General features: G+C 60.8%; 1 protein-coding gene across 1 annotated transcript; it reads left to right on the top strand.

The window, feature by feature from the left end:
- The first annotated feature begins 962 nt into the window (after positions 1-962).
- PSMF1 (proteasome inhibitor subunit 1) lies at positions 963-8,891 on the top strand. The gene is made up of 7 exons (XM_055722778.1): positions 963-1,224; positions 2,132-2,284; positions 2,856-2,938; positions 3,594-3,779; positions 5,313-5,366; positions 7,395-7,553; positions 7,684-8,891. Exons 1-7 carry the CDS (start codon positions 1,096-1,098, stop codon positions 7,733-7,735), a joined length of 816 nt encoding a protein of 271 aa, XP_055578753.1. The 5' UTR covers positions 963-1,095; the 3' UTR covers positions 7,736-8,891.
- Positions 8,892-18,847: the final 9,956 nt, after the last annotated feature.

The raw sequence follows: 18,847 nt of genomic DNA, 5'->3' as shown, positions 1-18,847 counted from the left end.
GCCCTGTGGAAAATCCAGTGGTAGCTTTCCCACCGAGTCCGGCACGGCTGGCATGGCTCACTTGGCTTTCAATCCACAGCCATGTTCCGTGGAGCCAGGAGCAGCAGGGGGAACCGCAAGAGGTGCAGCGGCACCCAGCAGGATTCGTGCGAGCAGGCAGGGCTGAGCTGTGGGGGCTGCCGGGCAGGCGGGCCTGCCGGTCTGCGGTCGATTGTTCAGCCTCAGTGACTTTTTGAGAGGGAAATGGAAAGAGCGGACAGTGCAAGTTAATTAATTGGTGCATAATGAAGTCAAGATGAGCATCCCCAAGGAGCTGGAGCTCAGATTGGGAAAGCAGCGGGTGATGGTGTTCCCCGGCATGGGGCTGCTTCATCCTGAGCCCCAGCCTCCTGCCATCTGCGACCAGGACACCAGCTCTAGCCCAGGGGCAGGGGCGAAAAAAAAAAAGCCCCGAATACCTTTCAGCAGCAACTTGAACAGAATGTGGGGGTTACAAAGGGGAAAGGAGCCATGGAAGGGATGAAATAAACCATCGATGGCCGCTTTGGTCCCTTTGGTCCCAGCGGGAAGGCTCGCTACAGCGCACACGCAGACTTCAATGCCTTTCTGACAGCCAGGAAGAGCCAGGGGCAGGGACAGGCGCAAGGGCAGGGACACGGGCAAGGGGCAGGGGCAAGGACTGGGCAGGGACAAGGGACAGGGGCAAGGGGCAGGGGCTGGACAAGGACAGGCCCTAGGGAAGGGGCAGGGGCAGGGAAGGAGGGTCGGGCAGACCCTAACCCACAGGCTGGAGCGGGGCGGGTGTCCGGCCCCGCTCAGAGCTGCCAGCGGACAGAGACCCCTCGGCGAGGCCCCTCCCTCCCGCTGCAGACACACTGGACTTCCCGGGGGGAGAACTCCCGTTAGCCCCCGGGCCCCTCCGCGGCCAGAGTCCCCGGGCCCTGCGCAGGCGACGGGGCCCTCTAGTGAGGGGCGGCCCGGCCCGGCCCCGCCCCGCCGCTCCGCTGCCCGCCGCGGCCGCGCTCCGGTGCCCGGGCCCTGCTGGGCCGCTCCCCACCGGCCGGGCCGGCCGCGCCTGCTCCGTGCGCAGCGGCCATGGCGGGGCTGGAGCTGCTGTACGCCTGGGCGCGGGCCGCAGTCTCCCGCCCGCAGGACGCGCTCATCTGCGGCGTGCACTGGGAGCTGGTCCGGCACGGCTACCGCTGCCTCGGCGCGGGCGACCAGGTACGGGCCGGGCCGGGCTCCTGCGCCGCGGAGGCCGCGGCCGAGCCCCGGCCTTTCCTAGCGCCGCTTGCCGGCGCCGCTGGGCCGAGCGCGGCGCCCGCTGCCGGGCGGGGGAGGGGCCAGCCGGGTCGGTGCGGGGTCCGAGGGGCCCCAGTGCTGCTGGCGGGGGCTGCGGGGGTTCCCGGGGCAGGGGGCGAAGCGGGAGGTGGGGGGTGCCGGTACCAGGAGGGGCGCCAGTCAGGTGCTGGGGGGAGCTCGGTGCTGTGGGAGAGCCCCATGCCAAAACGGGGGTGCCCAGTGCAGTGCTGGGGAAGAAATGGGGTGCTGGGGTGTCCCAGCGCTGGGGGGCCAGTCTGGTGCTGGACCCAGGGCTGAGGCAGGGGTCTGGTGGGGTGGGAGGGTGGCACAGTGCTGGGGGAGGTCCAGGACACTGCCTTGGCAGAGAAACCCCCCAGTACCGGGGGAGAGGACAGTGTGGGGCAGTGCCCCCCGGCAGCACCACTGTGGGGCCGGGACAGACAGGATGATGGCCTCCCTGCTGCCCCAGGCAGCCCTGTCCTGTGCTGGGAAGCCAGGAGGTGCCAGGCAGGGAAGAGCGTCATCCCCCAGTCTGGGTCTTCGTTGCCTGGTCCTGCTCAGCAGTGGGTGGCTGTGTCCCTCCTGTGCTGGCACAGGGACAGGGTGGGAGGCTGGCAAGCAGGCAGGGCCAGCCTTTAGGAAATAAAGCCCTGCTTCTGCAGTCAAAACCTGGAAGGCGCTGAGAGATTCCCTCCTGGAGACCTAGATCCACTCCCAGAGACCTAGATCCCCTCCTGGATCGCTCTGTGCAGCCAAGACAGGTCCCTGCAGCCCTGCCGTGTGCTGAGCTCATGGGCAGGGTCTCAGCAGTACATCTGTTCTGTTGTAGCCAGGTCCTGATGAAAGGAAGTCAGAGCTGCTGCCTGCCGGCTGGGAAGCCAACAAGGAGGTATACACACTGCGCTACAAGTCCGTGGATGATGCCCGTGAGCTGCTGCTGAAGGCCATCATGGTGGAAGACAGTATGATCCTCAACATCATGGTGAGTGCCCACACTGGTTCTGGTGGGTTTGGGGTCCTTTGGGAGCAGTGGCTGCGAAGAACAGCAGGGCCCATTTCTTAAATTTTTGCTGTTACTTGTTCTACGTTGCAGCGGTGTTTGTCCCTCAGGATGGGGCAGACCCAGGGAGTGTTAGGGACTGCCTGTGCAGCAGGAGATGTGGCCCAGCCTGAAACTGGTCAAACACTGGCTGCATCAGGGGAGTGATGCAGTTTGCCTTGCCACACTCTGGCCCAGGAGTTGTCCCATTTCTGTCCCTTTCCCAGCTAAGGAATTTTCCGCAGATCTCCTGCTGTCCCAAGCAAGCACCTGCCCAGGGTGGTTTTGCTCAGTCTTTCACCCTTTGCAGCCCAGACTGGGGGAGGGAGCAGGGAGAGCCTCGCTGTACGCTGGAGTTTGCTCCTGGAGATTCGGGCACAGCACAGGGACATAGCAGGAAGCAAGTGAGCCCGTTCCTTGTGTCCCAAGCCCCCAGCTCTGCTTATACCTGCTCCTTCCCCCATTCCCAGCTCTGCCAGGCTGCTGATTCCATGCTCTACTTATCTTTTGCTAGGATTGCAGTTCTCAGAAGGTAGCAGATGTGACCTTGGCAGTGGCGGACTATGTCAATCCAGAGCACCTGGATGATTTCCACAGGTAATCTCAGTTGTCTGGTATATTCTGTCCGACCAGTGTGGGGAGGGGGGCAGAGACCAGGTTAGGAGGAACCTGGAGGACTTTCCTCCATAGTACAAACCCAAGGGCAGACCAGCCAGAGCTCCCTCCCCTGCTGCCTCCTGCACTGCTGGCAGGCAAGGGAGATTTAGGGGATAGTGGGACCATGGGTCAGAGCCCAGGGGAGAGCCACCCCACCTGGGAACAGGCCAGGCCACCTTGGCACTATTTATTTGAAGAGCACTGCCTCACTGCCTGCCTGTCTGTGCTGGGTGGACACTGTTCAGTGGTGCTACAGCTTCAACTGTGTCCCACACGCCCTGTGGCCTTGCTGAAGACCAGTGCCATGTGCTGTGCTTTCCTCCAGTGCAAACTGGTCAATATGTGGCCACAGCACAAAAGGGAGTCCCCTGGGCTGGGTGGCCCTTCGCCATCTTAAATGGGGTGAGGGCTTTGGTGCCACTGTGTGCTGTTACCCTTTTCTGTCCCCTCTCTGCTGCCGACTGGGGATGCATTTTGTGCCAGAGATGCTTTGAGCTTGTCTGTCCCCTCACCACCCCTCTCGCAGCCTGTCCAGCACCTCATGCCCAGGTGCTGTGGTCTCCCCAGCCCACCACCTTGCCTCTCCTCCCTGCAGGGTGTACAAGAACACTGAGGAGCTGAGAACAAGGATTGCTTCAGGCATCATTGCTCCCCTTGGGGCCCCCACAGAAAAGGCCAAAAAGGAACCTGAGGCTAAGAAGAAGGATCCGGAGTTGCACCAGGATGACGACCCCCTCAGAGTCCCTCACCACCACCCAGCAGGGACAAGAGCACCGTCCTGGTGAGTAAAGGGTGGGTGGCTGCTGATGGTCCATTAGACAAGACATGGTCCTGGCACAGCTCTGCAGGTTACACCTCTGGTCTCCCATCTGGCACGCGTGGGATGGGGAGTGATGAGGATCCAAACCCTCCCCAGCCAGTTTCAGCCTCATTGACTGAATGCTTGGGTTTGATTTAGGTTGCTCGCTGAGGGGTGGCCTGTTCTGGAGCTGTGTGTTGGTTTTACCCTCCTTTGGCGTTGCTGGGGGTGTAGCTGGAGACCTACAGACCCAGGAAGCTCTGAGGGCAGCATGCAGGGCTGAGGGGAAGGTGTGAGGTGGAAGGAGGGGAGGCCCTGCTCTGTGCTGGCTGGGGGACTGGGCAGAGCAGGGATGGCAGTGGGAAGGACGATGCCATTGTGGGGCCAAGCAGGCTTCAGGAGGGACAGCAGAGTGCTGGGTGTCAGTTCATGCTGTGGGCTCTAGAAGAGCCGTGGGGTCAGTGCTCATGGCAGAGGGGAGAGGGTGTGTGGGGGGTGCAGAGCTCTGCCTTCACTTGGCGTGGAGCCAGGGCTGCCTCTAAGCTTCCTGCCTGCTGTGGGAGGTAGAGCTGCCCTCCCAGGAAGGTGCACCCAGCTGGGGCTTGGGGCAAGGCGCAGGAGGTGTGGGGGAGAACAGAGACCTCTTCTTGCTCTCCTTACCCCGCTTTCCCTTTGAAACCCTTTGCTGGCAAAGGTGGGGAGAAGGGAAACATGGCACCTGCTTCACCATCCCTCCCTGGCCCTTCTGTGCCCAGCCATCCCTTGTATGTGGCAGGCAGGGTCCCCCCCACACCCCAAGCTGTAATCCCCTTTGGTTGGAAGTCAGAGACACTGCAGTGGCTGTGCCATCTCTTGAGGACCGGCTGTGGCTTCTGCCTTGCGTGTCACCTCTTGTTTCTTTAACCCCACTGCTGTCTGCTGGCGCTCAGGGTGCGAGATGCTCCTTGGGGAGGCCTGGGCAGACAGGCTGGAGCTGGGCAAGGCTCTGAAACCATGTTATTGGCACATATTGTTGGCAAGGAGATGTGACAGCTGGCTGCAGGCTCACCGCCCCACTGTCCTTGCACTCCTGGAAGCAGGACTGTCATTGTGTCTCTGGCTGTGACGTGCTGGAGAGCCTGGCCTAGCCCGGCAGCGCTCAGGGAGCCCCTGGCATGGAAACTCCCAGTGTCCACAGACAGCTCGGCCCAGAGCAGTAGGAACAGCAGGGCCCCCTTCATCTCAGCAGGCTTCCCGCAAGCCTGCCATGCGCACCGGTGTCCACACCCAGCTGCACCCTGGAGCAGGGAATTCTGTGTCCTACGCACGGGATAGCTCCCAACGCCCGCCTGTTCACACAGGGTCCTGCAGGTCCCAGGGCCCTTTGGGTGCTGCAGTGCTTGCCATGGGAGAGCACCCATGAGCACAGCAGCGGCAGTCATGGTGGCTGCACTGCCCTGCCTGGTGCTCACTGCTGCTCGCTCCACACAGCCGGTCTCCCCTTCACTGAACGTCTCACTGTGTTCTGTGTTTCAGGCCTTCCCCCTTGAGCCCCTTTGCTGTTGGTGGGGAAGACCTGGACCCTTTTGGGTGAGTATGGCTGGGAGAGGTCATGCTTTTTGTGCCCAGGGAGCATCCCCTGCTCTGCCCTTGGGGTGGGAGGGCATGGCTGGAGGCCTCTGGAGTAGCTGGAATCCTCCTGGCTCAGGCGTCCGGTGAAGTGTCTCTGAGTGCGGATGAGGATGGGACAGTTGCTCAGTGCAAATTACAAGGGACCAATTGACAGTTGCTAAACCTCAATATGGTTCTAATATCGTAATAAGATCCCGTCTCTTGCATAGATGATAGGTTGCAATCTGTGTCTGTTTAATAATCAGCTTGTATTCATTTAACATGCAGTAATTCCTTCAGTAAATCAAAGCTGAATACATCGTTAAGTGAATGTAAGCCTCTAATTTAAAATGTTACCAGCTGCTGTGTCTAGAGCCCAGCAGCCTGGAGAAGGGGAGGCTTAAACCCGAGTCCACAGATTCTCGAGTCCTGGTTTTGAGCCTCCCGGCTGTCTGAGGCACTCCAGAGGAAGGTGGGCAGAAGCAGGCTGGCTGGGGGACTGATCTTCACAGATACATCTCTCACTCTTCGGTTTGGTCAGGCAAGGAGAACCTGTCATCTTCCATTCCAGTTAAAAGCACATAGTCAGACAAAAACCAGCTCTTAAGAGTTGTTGCAGAGCATCCTGCAGCCCAGGGGAGTCCTCTTTAGAACCACTTTCCTGTGGGGATGGCATTTTTTCCCCTCTTGCAAGACTTGGTTCTCCATGGGTTTGGCTAGAAAAGGACCAGCTACCTCCTGCCCGGCTGGAAGGAGAGGCCTGGAGCCTGTGTGGCTGGAAGGAAACCTGATAGCACAAGGAGAGGGGGTTCAGCTGGGGGGCTGTCCCCATGTTTCTCTCACTGCCTCCAGCCCTTCATCAGAAGTTTCTCTGTAAATGACAAATAAAGGTTGTAAATGGAAGCAGATTTGTGCACTGACACCTGCCAGCGCTGAGGCTGGAGACCCAGACTCCCAGGCATATGCTCATGGGGCCCGGCTGTCTTGGGGCACTTTGGGCAGCCGGCCTGGCGTAATGGAACTCATTAGCACGGTTGTTAATGACTTGTATGACGGGAGCAGTGTCCAGAGGCTCCAGCCGAGTTTGCACAAAGCCGACCATGAGGAATGGCACTCACAGCATGGGGCAGCTCCGAGGAGCCACCGTGGTCAGCAAATGACTTCCAGGCAGTTCTTTGGAAAGGCTGGCAGGAGCCCTGGCCCGGTCCACGAGTTCTTGCGACACTGCGCAGGGCAGGACATTCTGCTTACCCGGGAGAGCGGGGACAGGAGTATGAGCCGGCAGCGAGGGCCAGCGGGTCTGATGCCACAGGGGACGGTCAGCAGCCCCCTGGGACTTACCAGCCATTGCTGATGCCCTAAATGGCTCCTTGTAGGAACTGGGGGAAGAGGGAAGCTGCCTCTCTGCTGCTCCGAGTCTCTGTTTTGGCGTTGGCTCAGAGGAAGGCAGGTGGGTGAGAGCTGTTGTGTCCCTGTGCCTGTCTCCAGCTAGGCTTTGGGGGATGCTGGCACTGCGGTGCCCAAGACCTGGGTATTTGCTGGTGCCGTGGCTTGGGCATATACTCTGCAGCCATAAGACTCCCACCTTAGCATGATGATGAGCCATGATTCGCATGCTGCCCCAGACCTTGTGTTGCGGCGTAATGCGGGCAGGTTTGCAGGGCTGTGTAAGCCTGGGCAGGAGCAGGATGTGGTGCATTTGGGTTTCTTCCTGCTGCAGACAGCAGCCTCCACAGGACAAGGATGAGATGTGCCTCAGCACTCTTACACGTGCACATGTACACACATGAAGGGCTCTCTGTCTTTCTGCCATGGGCTTGCCTCACTGGCTTGTCCTGGCCCGTCTTGCAGTGGGTTAGGGGTGCTTTCCTCCCACAGGCCATGTGTCTGCTTAGCCCCACGTTCAGATGTTCAGAATTCCTGCAGCAGAGGTTTGGCACAGGGACGTGCTTTGCTTCTCTCTCACTGGTGCCAGTCTCGTCTCCTTCTCTGCCTTTCTCTCCCCAGAGGTCGGACTGGGGGAATGATCGTGGATCCTCTCCGGTCTGGCTTCCCACAGCCTGGCATTGACCCATCGTCAGGCATCCCTGGCCGGCTTCCCCCGGGAGCAGTTCCACCAGGTGCCAGATTCGACCCCTTTGGCCCGTTAGGGGCTGGTAGATCCGGGTAGGTACTTGGCCATGCCTGGTATCCCCAGCCTGCTCTCTGGGCTGCCCCTGGAGCTCTTGGCTCATTCCTGTTGCTGTGGGACTGTGCTCTCGCTCCTGGTTTGACTCTGCTTTGAATTTTTTTCCAGGCCAGATCCTGACCACCTTCCCCCTCCAGGCTATGACGACATGTTCATGTGAGGAGTTACCGCATGGCTTCTCATGGCTGGGGCCAGAGCAGTCTCCTGGGAAGCAGGGGCACTTTCCCCTCTTTGCTCTCCATTCGGTGGACTTGGATCTTTTCAGCAGCATTTTTCTTCTCCCCATTTGGGACCATGTTCATGTCAGACCAGCTATAAAGGTTGCCCTGTGTGCAGAACAGAAGAGGAGGCAGCAGGTCCATTTCTTTCCATGTTCCTCTGAGGGTGCCTGACCGTTTGCACCCAACTGAAGTGGTGCTGCCCTGCGCGAGGTGGCGGCGTGGAGTGTGGCGTGGTGCTCTGAGAACAGCCTGGGTGCTGTGGGGTGGTTTCCTCCTCTGGTTCTCCGGGGTGGCACCGCTTTTGCTGCTGGGGTTACGCAAGTGGTCGGTGCTGAGGAGGGAGCTGGCATCTTGCTGCTCCTGTGCTGGGAAGCTACAGTTGCCTCACTGAAGGTGACAGCTGGAGTGGGCTCCCCATGCAGAGATGGTTTCTGTCTTGCTCTTTATCCAAGCAAGGGGCTGATCAACATGAAGGGCTAGAAAGCCCGACCCATGGAGTCTCTATGGGCTGACCCCCAGCAGCGGCCTCAGATCAGCTTCTGCATGGCTGTGCCCGCTGGCTTTAAAGAGCACCACCAGCAAAGCCTTTAATGTACATGAGAAAAGACATAGATTGAATTCCTAGCCCCACCTTGCCCCATCTCTCCCCTGAAGCCCTGGTGGTTTTCATTCCCAGGGTGCACACGACGCCCCGCAGGGCTGCCTGTGAGGCTGGAGTCGGAGGGAGGGTGCTGGGTGCCTGCATGACCTGCTGAGCCCAGCACGGAGCTGGGGCCTTGCTGGGGATGCGCACAGAGGCCTCGCTCACCTGTGGGATTTGCTTTGCAGAAGAGGTTTACAGAACATGTTTCCGTGTCATCAGTCCTGTTGCGTGAGGCTGGTGTGGCGCTGGCTGTCCTCTGCCAGACAGCTCGGGGAGAGTGGAGATCCGTGTGGCTCAGGCTCCTGAGCTCTTTCTGGAAATCTCCTCCCTTCCCCAGTTAATTTGAGGACTGCAGCTCATCTCTCCTGTCAGGGGTTCATGCTATGTTTTTATTCTCGTGGTTTGATTTCTTGGAAGGATGTTCATGAGATTGAAATAAAAACCTGACAACAGTGTTGTTTTGGTGGCCCCCCCTGCTCCCCTGCCCCAACCGCAGCCCCCTTTTCCCCATCATGAGAAGGGAAGCCCCGGAGCTCTGCACAGGCTGCGCCTGTCCTCCCCCAGGCACAGGATTCACACTGGGAACCGGCTTTGTACCTTCCTCTGAGCAGTGGCGGTTTTCTGAGACTATGTGACTGTGTTAAGAAAATTAAGTGGAGAACAGCCCAGCCTTGGCTCTGGCTGCGCTCCTTGCGGTAATTGGCTCTCCGGGGTATTGAATGCTGTCGGTACACTGCATACAACTGTGCTGGCATAAATAAAAAGGGGGAAGTGATCCCCCTGTCTGTCTCTTGTCCCCAAAGGCTTTTTCCTTTTAAAACCCCTTTGCCTACAAATGTAGCTAATAAAGCTGCGTTACGATGCGTACAACCCTGGGCTGTGTACAGGTGGGAACAGGGAGGACTGGCTGTAGAAATTCAGCACTGGGGGCAGCTGGAGCATCCCCTGCATCTCCCTAGGGCCTGCACATCAGCCTCATGTTCGCAGGAGCTGGTTTCGAGCCCAGACCTAGTGGGGATGCATCATCCCCCCCTGCACATCCCTGGGGGTTTTGATGGGCAGTCCCACCTGCAGACCCACAGATGGGCAGTGGGTGACACCTGTGACCACAGCAGACAGTGGCTGCGCTTGCAGCATGGGTGGGATGGGGAGAGAGGCCCAGGGCTTGGGGAGACCATCGCTTAGGCTCATCCCCTCCAGCTCCTGGAGCAGCCTGAGCCCATCCACAGCTTTGCCCCAGGAGAAAGGAGCCCCCGGCTTTGCCTCGTGGGGTTGAGAGACACTGGGTGCTTGGGGAGAGGGAGCAGCTCTGGCCTTATCAGAGGGGCCCCTCTGCGGGAGGCGGCTGCTTTCTGCGCCTGAATTAATCATGTTCTGCAACCTTTCAGGAGAGAGAGACGCAGCCGGCTTTGATGGGGCTAATTAAAGCGAGCCAGCGCCGGGGGAGGCTGCGTCGGGTCCTGATAAACAATCTTTTGTCTGCAGCATTCAACCCCAGCGGGTTCATGGAGCTGTGCAGCTGTGGGACCAGGTGGGAAGGGAAAGGGGTTTCAAGGAGGGCAAGTGCCCGGCATCGAGCCGTGCCCACTGCAGGGCCCGTGCCTGAGCTTTCGGGCTCCCAGAGCTGTGCCATCCACTCTTCAGAGGGGGTAGGTAAAAGGAGGTGAGGATCCTCCTCTCCAGGTCAGAGGATGGTGGGGACAGGAGACTGTCCCTGTGGCTGGCTCCGCTCACACCAAAGGGCCACCGCAGAGCTGCTCAGAGTGTGATAGAGGTGGCTCCCGGGGATCAGGGATCCCAAGCATATTCCTTGCTCCATCCGCAGGGCTGGTGGCCAGGCAGCATCCCCATTCCCCGAGCACAGCTGAGAGGCAGCCTCCCCTGCTGTGGACTTGGACCCACATTGAGCACAGCGGCTGCAAGGGCTAGGGCTCCTTCCAGCAGGACGGGACAATCCAGGGCCCCGGCTGTGTGTCCCAGGCATGGCTGCTGCTAACCTAAGTGACGGCGAGCATTAACATGCAAGGGAGCACAGCAAGCACACTTCGGGTTAATTTGGGGGGGGGGGCCCGTGAAGGTCGGCAGGGGCTGGTGTGTGTGATCTTGGCACAGGCACAGCCCTCCCTCCTCCCGCAGCACCGGCGAGGCGCTTCCACATCACGAAAGATGTTGGATTATTGGTAATGGCTTGAGATCCCCGGAGAGCCTTTCAGGCCATCTGCCAGCCCACCCAGCCCAGCAGCACCTGTCCCACACGGTCCCAAAGGCAGAGCCCCCAGCACTGCTAATTACCCTGCAGACGATGTTCTGCCCCTGGGATCCTGTGTACCAGGAACTCGTGTGTATCACACAGATGAGAAGACAAAGCAGCCCCCCTTGTACGGGGCTGGGAAAGGCCTACCGGGCCCTTCCCTTTTGCTTGCTCCTGGCACAAGCAGAGACACCCACAAAGCCCTGGAGCTGGGGGACTGGAGACCCCTGTGCTGAGCAGGGGGACAAGGACACTGCCATCTGCCTGACTTTGCACCAAACTCCATGGCCTGCTGCAGTGGCATTGTTGGGGGGAGCCAGTATCGCACCTGGCCCGGTGCCGCGCACTATGCCTGCACTGCCCATCCCCGTGGTGTCAGGGCGACCTGCTCGGGGTGCAGCTGTGCAGGACCAGGCAGCTGCTGTTGCCCACAGCTTTGCAGGAAGGCAGCAGGGCTGGGGCTGATGCCCACTGCCACCTTCATCAGAGCCCTTCCCCTTGCGCTGGGTGCCACGGGCATCCCCCACGCCTCCCCGGTGCCCATCCCATACCTCCTGCCACCTCCGGAAAAACCGGCTTCTCCCATGGAAGCTGGAGAAGATCCAGAAATGGTACATTGGGTGAAATGCTCTCCCATCGGGCTGGTTTTGCTGCACTTCCAGGGGCTGGGTGGGGAACTTCTGAAGTGTCTCAAAGCTGCCTCTGACCCCAGCAGCACCTAATTCCTGTGGGGGGTGAAGGCCCAGGGCCCCCTGTGCTGAGGGGCCAGCCACCCTCATCCCACCCGGGCTGCACAGCACCAGCCTGCCTTTCCCAGCCAGATTTTTCTCACCACCCAGGAATATTTTTGAGTGTTTCCTAAATACATCCCTGCACGTTACCCATCACAGGGTGCCTCAAGCTGGCTGCGCTGCTCTTGCACCCGCCGGGCGTGATGAAGGGGGTGGCCAGGCCAAGCCGGGGAGGAAGCGGTGGGCCGCCGGGGCAGAGCGGCTCCAGGGCTGCAGGCAGCTCTGGGTCCCCCCACTGCAGTCACCCTCCGCTCAGCCCTGGGGGTCTCTGTATGAAATCACTTCCCAGTCCTGGAGCTCTTGATGGATGAGCTTCTTTAATGGCACTCCTTCCTCAACACAGTTTGTTCACCTTAAATATATACATATATATATATCAACCAAGGGGCTTTTGCCCCAGCCCTGCCAGTCCTGGAGAGACAGCCCAGCAACACACTGACAAAGCAACGACAGCCCCTTCCTACAGAGTCCCTTGAGCAGCCTCACGCTCAAATCCACGGGAGTATTTCTTGTGCTCACATAAAGCAGGTGTTCAGCAGATGTCACCTCCAAGCAGGCTCAGCCTTTCGTCCTACAGAGACACCTTCCATCTTATTTAAACTGACAAAAATTGATGAGGATGATTTCTCCATCTAATGGGTTTATTTTCTAATCCCGGCTCACAGGGCTGGTGCTGAGAACTGCGGGAGGGACTCCAGCCTAGCCCAGGGCCTTCCTGCGAACAGCCAGGGCTCCCATGGCAGACCCTGCCTGACAGCCTTCCTCCCCTTCCTCCCCTTCTTTCTGCAGTGTGCCCCCTGCCTCCCCCAGCCCAGGTTCAGCCCCTCTGTGACAGCCACGATGGCATTTACTCCCCCTGCCCTGCTTGGGCCTTTCATTTGACCTTGCAGCTCTGCTCGAGGCCATTTCCCCGGGGGCCATGGGGGGGGGGAGGCAGTGCTGGTTTGGGGGACAGCAGAGCACAGCCACCCATTTCACCCCAAGCGTGGTTTAATCCCAGGGAAGGGTGCCTGGCCACCAGGGCTGCAGGTGTGAGGCCATTCGAGGTTGTTTCCTAGGACCCTACAATAAATACAGAGCGTGGATGAGTGACGCAGTGACAGCAAGAGGGATGTGTGGCCCTTTGCAGCAGGAGGAATCATCGGTGAGCCATTAAAAACAAAAACACAGGGCAGAGGAAGCCACCACCAGCATCCGAGAAGGACACTGGAAGCCCTGAAATAAAACCTGACCCAGGCAATCGCACCACATGTAAAATGGTTTTCCTCTTGTGTTGGGCTTTCTGGAGAGATTTGTCTCCACCTGGAAATGTTTGAAGTAAGTAATTTATGGGATGGATTGAAAGCCGGTGGCAGTTCATGACAAACACCACCTTTTGTGGGTCTGCATTTTCCTATGGGATAATTATTTCCCTTTCTCAGCATCCTGCTCATACCAATTCTTCTTACCACAGAACACTGTGCTTTAATGATACTTCATGTTTAATTCCCAAGATGCAATTTTACCTTCACGCCGCAGACAATGGCCCTTGCAATCAGCACAAAGGCTCACGCGCGGGCACCCCGGCGGGCAGAGCTGCCTGCCTGACGTGGGAACAGACGAACCACATCGTTTTGAGGCATTGGGAATTATCCTCTCTCCTCTGGACAGAGCACCATGATTTTTGAGGAGGCCATTCCGGGGTTGCTGGTGGGAGCGGGATGCTCAGCACAGTGTGAGTGTGTGTCCCAGCCTTCATCCTGCTCTCCAGAGTGGGGCTGGTGGGGTACAAGGGCTGGGAGGTGGCGGAGGGCTGGACCCTGCCGCACAGATGGTGGTCGTGCTTGCTGTCTCCTCCTCTTCTGCCCAGAATGGTGCAAGTGCCAACTCCATGCCACAGAGTTTTACAAGAAACTATTGCTAAAAAAGGTCACCGACAGCAGAAAATCAGAAGCTCCATCCCAAAGAGGAGCAGCCGGTCCCAAGCTCTGGCTGCTGGGAAGGAGCCGTGGCAGCAGCAGCGAGCTTGGCCTCATGTCCAGCCCAGCCTGCGACCGGCCGTGGCACAGAAATTCCATGGGTGTCTCGAAGGTGCCGTTGCCCCGGTGCTGGTGGGAAGGACCCCATCCAGGAAGGTGCTGGGGTGACGAGCGGGGCATCCAAAGGCCACACTGCCCCAGCACCGGTGGTGGGGAACAGCCCCAGTGGGGCATCCCAAAGCTGCATCGTGCCAGTGCTGCCGGACAGGAGCCCCATCCAAGAAGGGTCCGGGAAGGTGAAGAAGGTGGCCGAAGGCTACCGGGCAGGCGTGGGCGAAGCCTCACTGGACGGCTTTGGCGCTGGGGTGCGGCGAGGGGAGCCCTGCTTCTGCCAGCGGTGTGGGGTCCCCAGGGCGTGCGGGGCTAGGAGCCCGGCCCCTCGGGGGGCTGGGGCGGGGGACTGAGCTGGCTCTCCAGCAGCGCCCGCGTCCCCTCAACCGACACCCTCCGCATCCGCAGGCGCACCGAACCGTAGGTGCCACCGGTGCGGCGGGCGGCCCGGGCGCGGCGGCGGGCGGCGGCGGCGGCCAGCAGCAGCGCGGCCAGCAGTAGCCCGCCCAGGGCCAGCAGTGCCAGCCCGGCCACGGTGCAGCGGTCGAGGCGAGCGCGAAGCCGCGCCGCCCGCGCCTCCAGCCGCTCCATCTGCCGCGCCGGCACCGCCGGGTCGGGACGCGCCGCCCGCGGCACGGCCCCCGCCAGCACCACCAGCGCCGCGCCGCTCAGCGCGCAGCCCAGCGCCAGCGCCAGCCCCGGGCCCGCCGGGCCGCCCCCGCCCGCCGCCGCCGCCGCCGCCGCCGCCTCGCCAGGGCTCCGCAGCTCCGCCGCCCGCGGGGACGCCATGGGGCCGCCGCCGGCCTGCGCGGCCAGAGGTGAGCGGCGGAGACGGACCGGGATGCTCCCCCGCCCCGGACCGGGATGCTCCCCCTCCCCGAACCGGGTCCCCGAACCGGAATGCTCCCCCTCCCCAAACCGGGATGCTCCCCCTCCCCGAGCCGGAATGCTCCCCCTCCCCGAACCGGGCTGTCCCCCTCCCCGGAGCCGGGTCCCCGAACCGGGCTGCTCCCCCTCCCCGAACCAGGATCCTCCCCGGAGCCGGGTTCCCGAACCAGGCTGTCACCCTCCCCGGAGCCGAACCCGCAGCCCGTGCCGCCAATCCCCCTCGCCAGGTCCCCAAACCGGATTGCTCCTCCGCCCAGGATCTCGCTTACCCGAACCGGGCTGCCCCAGGGGCTGGTCCCCCGCACCAGGCTGGCCCCCTGCACCAGGCTGGCCCCCCCGCGCGGAGCCGGGCCCCCGAACCGGACTGCTCCCGCTCCCTGGACCCGGCACCTGCCTCCCCGAACCAGATTGTCGTCCCCCCGGGTCTCCCCCTCCCCAAATCGGGCTGCCCCCACCCCCCGGGACCCGTGTCCCTGTGACCCTGCCGGGCTGCCCCTCCCGGACCCGCCTCCCCCGCCCGTGCCCCGCAGCGCACCCAGACCCCCGGCCCCCGCACCCAGCCTCTCCCCGCACCGAGCTGGGGCCGCGGTCCCCACGCCGCGCTCCGCTCCCGCTTCTCCGGTCTCACCTCGCTCTGCCCACCCCGCCGGTGCCCGCACCGACCCGCCCCCCCTCAACCTGCCACCGGGGCTGCCTACCCCCGCCGCGTCCCCGGTTCCCCGGGCCGGTGCCCGTGCAGCCGCGGCGGGCTGGGCGGGCTGTGGGTGCCCCGAGCTGCCGGCCCCGCGGGTGCACACACACACGCGCACACACACGCACGCACACACACACACACACACGTACAGCGGGCTGCCCCGGGGGGGCACACACATCACATGCCTGGTTGCACACCAGCACCTTCTGTGAACACCCCACCTGCAGGGGGGGGCCCTCCGTGCACCCCCGACAGCGCTGGGAGCTGCCGTGGGCACCCCGTGGGGGGATGCATGCGGAGGGGCACAGGTGGAGAGGGCAGACCACCACGGTGGGTTTTGCACAGGGAAGACTGTGGGTCATGCCTGGAGGATGTACCCATGGGGTGCTGGCTGGGCACCCCATAACTGGCTGTCCCCGCTGGGGACCTGGGGTGGAGATGGGAACACTGGGACGGCATCCTGAGCCCTGCAGCCCTGAATGCAGCAGGGAGAGCTCCAGCCCAGTCGGCTGCCCACCGAGAACCCCTGCAAGGGCCAAGCCTGCCCCCAGATCCTGGGGAAACCTTCAGGGCTTGACCTGGGATTGGGCCAGGCACAGATGCTCCAGCCTGGGACAGAAGAGCCCACAGTGATGCTCACTGCCCAGAGCCATCCCCCCAGCCAGTCTGGGCCCCGCTGCCGTGGTCCCACCTCAGTCCTGTGGCACAGAGCCCCCTTTCACCCCCACCTCTCACCGCGCTATTTATTCCATTTTTCAGTGTACTGGTGTCAGTGCCTGCGCTCCGCTTTGCACTGACCTGAAACTGGATCCCGGCCTGAGCCCCGGCAGTGACCTGCTGGCAGCAGCGCGCTTTTAGCTTGTTTGTTAATGAGACGTGTGCTATTTCCACATTTGGAGCGGTGCCTGGAGATGGAGTTGTGGACGTAAATCCTGAGCGATAGCGGGTGGGCTGCTGAAAGCTGCCGGGAAGATATGTCCATCACATTGCCATTCCTTTCAGCACACTCACATGCCTCCAGCATCTTCACAAGTTCACCTGCGATCACGCTACATGATGCATCGATGCTGCTGCCAGTGCTGGGCGAGCTTGCAGTGCTGGGGCCGCAGGGATGTGTGGCCACTGCCCTGACCCCCCCATGCCCTACACCCTTTTGTGTGTCATCCCTGCCCCCTCGCAACGAGCCCTTCTGCAGCTGTGCTGGGCTCACTCAACCCATGGCGCTGGGGCATTTTCCTGCGTGGGGGCAGCAGATGGGAATCTCCTACCACCCATTTCATGACACAGGCAAGGACTTTCTCTGAAGTCTCTGTCGAATACAGCTAAAAGTGATCAAAAGGTTTCAGGGAGTTTAGGGGGGACGCAGGCACAAATAAAGAAGTGTGTTTGTATTTCTGAGGGAGCCAGGCTGAGGGCTGGACAGGCTCAGCACCCATCCAGGTGCTAGTGCTGGCACAGTCCCAGCAGGGCCAGCTTGGCTTGTGCCACTGCTGTTCAATGATGGGTGACAACGTTATCCTGCCTTGAACATCCCCCTCATTTAATGCTAAAGTTTCTGTTAAATATTAACCTCGATAGCCATTTTCTTGTTGTTTTTTTTTAAATTTTCCTCCAAGGTGCCCTGGCAAGGTTTATTATTTTAATTATTGGTTTAGCTTGGCAAAATGGGTTTGCAGGTTCCCTGCTGTGATGCACTTACATCGCGGCTGATGCTGCCTGGCATCCTCATGGGTCACGTGGCACTACCTGAAAAGGGACCAACCCACGGTACCTCCAGTCCCTGAGCTGCAGCAGGGCCAGGGGCTGCAAGATGGGCTGGGGTCTTCCATCACCTTGTGCCATACCAAGGGCAAGGGCACCCATGATTTTATTATTTTTTAAGTTTGCAGTGGAGGTTGTGCATGCTGCGACCCACCTGCTTGCTGCTCCCGTCTCCTCTCATGGCGCTGTGTCGAAATGCAGAGGCTTCCCAGCACAGCGTCCCTGGGGACACATCCAGAAGTGGGCCGAGAAAGAAGCAGAATTAAAAATAAATGTAAGTGCATCCTGACACGTTAACCACATTTAGAGAGGCTTTAGTACCAACCCACTCGGCAGGAAGGCAGAATATGCTTGGAGACAAGTAGGTCACGGGACACAGATTGTCCCAAATCAGCAGAAAGAGATGGATCTGGAGCAGGCGGGTACATCCCTGTGGGCAGGCAGGAGCAGGGCTGGGTGGAGAGCATGGCAGAGCTGGGGAATGCTGCCTCTGGCATCACCAAATTCCCTAGGAAAAACAGAAACGCCACTGGCCTGCTCCTGTGCAGAGCCATGGTCAAGCCCTCTGTTTCACAGCACCCGAGCCCTGAGCTGACAAGGGACCCAGCAGTGCCCAGGGTGCCACGGCTGAGACCCCCGTGAGGCTGGGGATTTGGGGGGCAGAGGCAGAACCACTTGTGCTGTGGCTCTCTCCTGCCTTTGGACAGGGACAGGGACAAGCCCGCTAGCATGGAGGCAGCTGCTGTAGCAGTCAGGTCCATGCCACATCTGCCATGGGGTCAGGGCACCCGGGGGGGCTCCTCCTGCACCCCAATCCTGCAGAGATGCTTGAGGGGACACCTGCAATGGATGAGGTAGAGGGATGCATCCTGCATGCATTGCTGCTTTCAGTGTGCTGCCCCTGGGTCCCACCGCCTTTGCTGGATGGGAGCTGGCAAGATGGCCTCGGGCCTTTGAAGGGCTGCGGGGCGTGGGGTGGGCAGCCCAAGCCTTCCCCGGCTGATCCCGAGGAGGCAGAGCATGGGACTGGGAGCTGGCAAGGGCTGCTCTGCCCCCAGGGCACTGGCACTAAGGGAAGGGAGGAGAGATGGAGACAGCCAAGATTTATGCTGCCAGCGCAGGAGCAAAGAGAGGAGGGAGACAGCCAAGGTCAGAGGCAGCGCTGCCAAAATTCACAATGAATCTGCAGGAGCACTGGAGAGGAGAGCCTGAGGGCTTGGAAAGAAATGGAAAGAGGAGGGAGGGAGGGAGCCTGGGAGACGGAGCAGGGTGAGGGAGCAGGATGGCGCTGCCAGGAGTGGGAACATGCCACTGCTCAGCCAAAATAATTAAATGGGGATGAGAGGGACAGGGAACCCGAGCCCCAAGCCAGCAGAGAAGGACGGTGGGAGCAGGAACGGGAGGGAGCCAGCAGGGCTGTGGACATGGCTCTGTCCCTCCGGCCCCCTCCAGCATACCCCAGCACTGCACAGTTTTGGGGTGTGCACGGCTGCTGTGGCCGCCCGGTGCCCAACGGCAGTGCTGACCCTCATCCAGCCCAGCAGCGGAGGTGAAGTTTCATTCCTGCCTCCTTAGTATTCACAGCATCCCATGGCAGAGTGAATGCCTGCAGCCAGCACTGTTCAAGGTGACTTGGAGGTCAGGGGAAAATCAGCCGGGCAATCAATTTGCAAGCCAGCTGCTGGCACTGGCGGGGAGATCCAGCAGTGTGCAAGGACCAGAGGTGCCTGGTACATCGTGGCCTCCCCTCCTGGTACTGCTGGTCCCTGCACGCCATAGACATGGCACCCCAGTCCCCATGCACACAAGGATGCACTCGCAGTGCTGGGTGCCCTCAGGAGCTGTTGCCACCAGTGAGGCAGGCAGGGCTGGCTCTGCACCCCGGGGCTGGAAATCAGCTACGGCACTGGGAAGGGCTGGAGCCGGCACAGCCAGGCACCAGGGTAGGTCATTC

Source organism: Falco cherrug, chromosome 10, assembly GCF_023634085.1.
Source record: "Falco cherrug isolate bFalChe1 chromosome 10, bFalChe1.pri, whole genome shotgun sequence".
In the NCBI taxonomy this organism is placed as follows: Eukaryota; Metazoa; Chordata; class Aves; order Falconiformes; family Falconidae; genus Falco; species Falco cherrug.
The sequence above is the reverse complement of the archived record's forward strand: the minus strand, read 5'-3'. Positions and strand labels throughout refer to the sequence as shown.

What these genes read in the sequence shown, in the direction of transcription:
- PSMF1 (XM_055722778.1), top strand. Translation starts at nt 1,096, where the DNA reads ATGGCGGGGCTGGAGCTGCTGTACGCCTGGGCGCGGGCCGCAGTCTCC. An exon ending in GCCTCGGCGCGGGCGACCAG is followed by an intron (nt 1,225 to 2,131) that starts GTACGGGCCGGG and finishes GTTCTGTTGTAG; the next exon opens with CCAGGTCCTGATGAAAGGAA. An exon ending in GAAGACCTGGACCCTTTTGG is followed by an intron (nt 5,367 to 7,394) that starts GTGAGTATGGCT and finishes TTCTCTCCCCAG; the next exon opens with AGGTCGGACTGGGGGAATGA.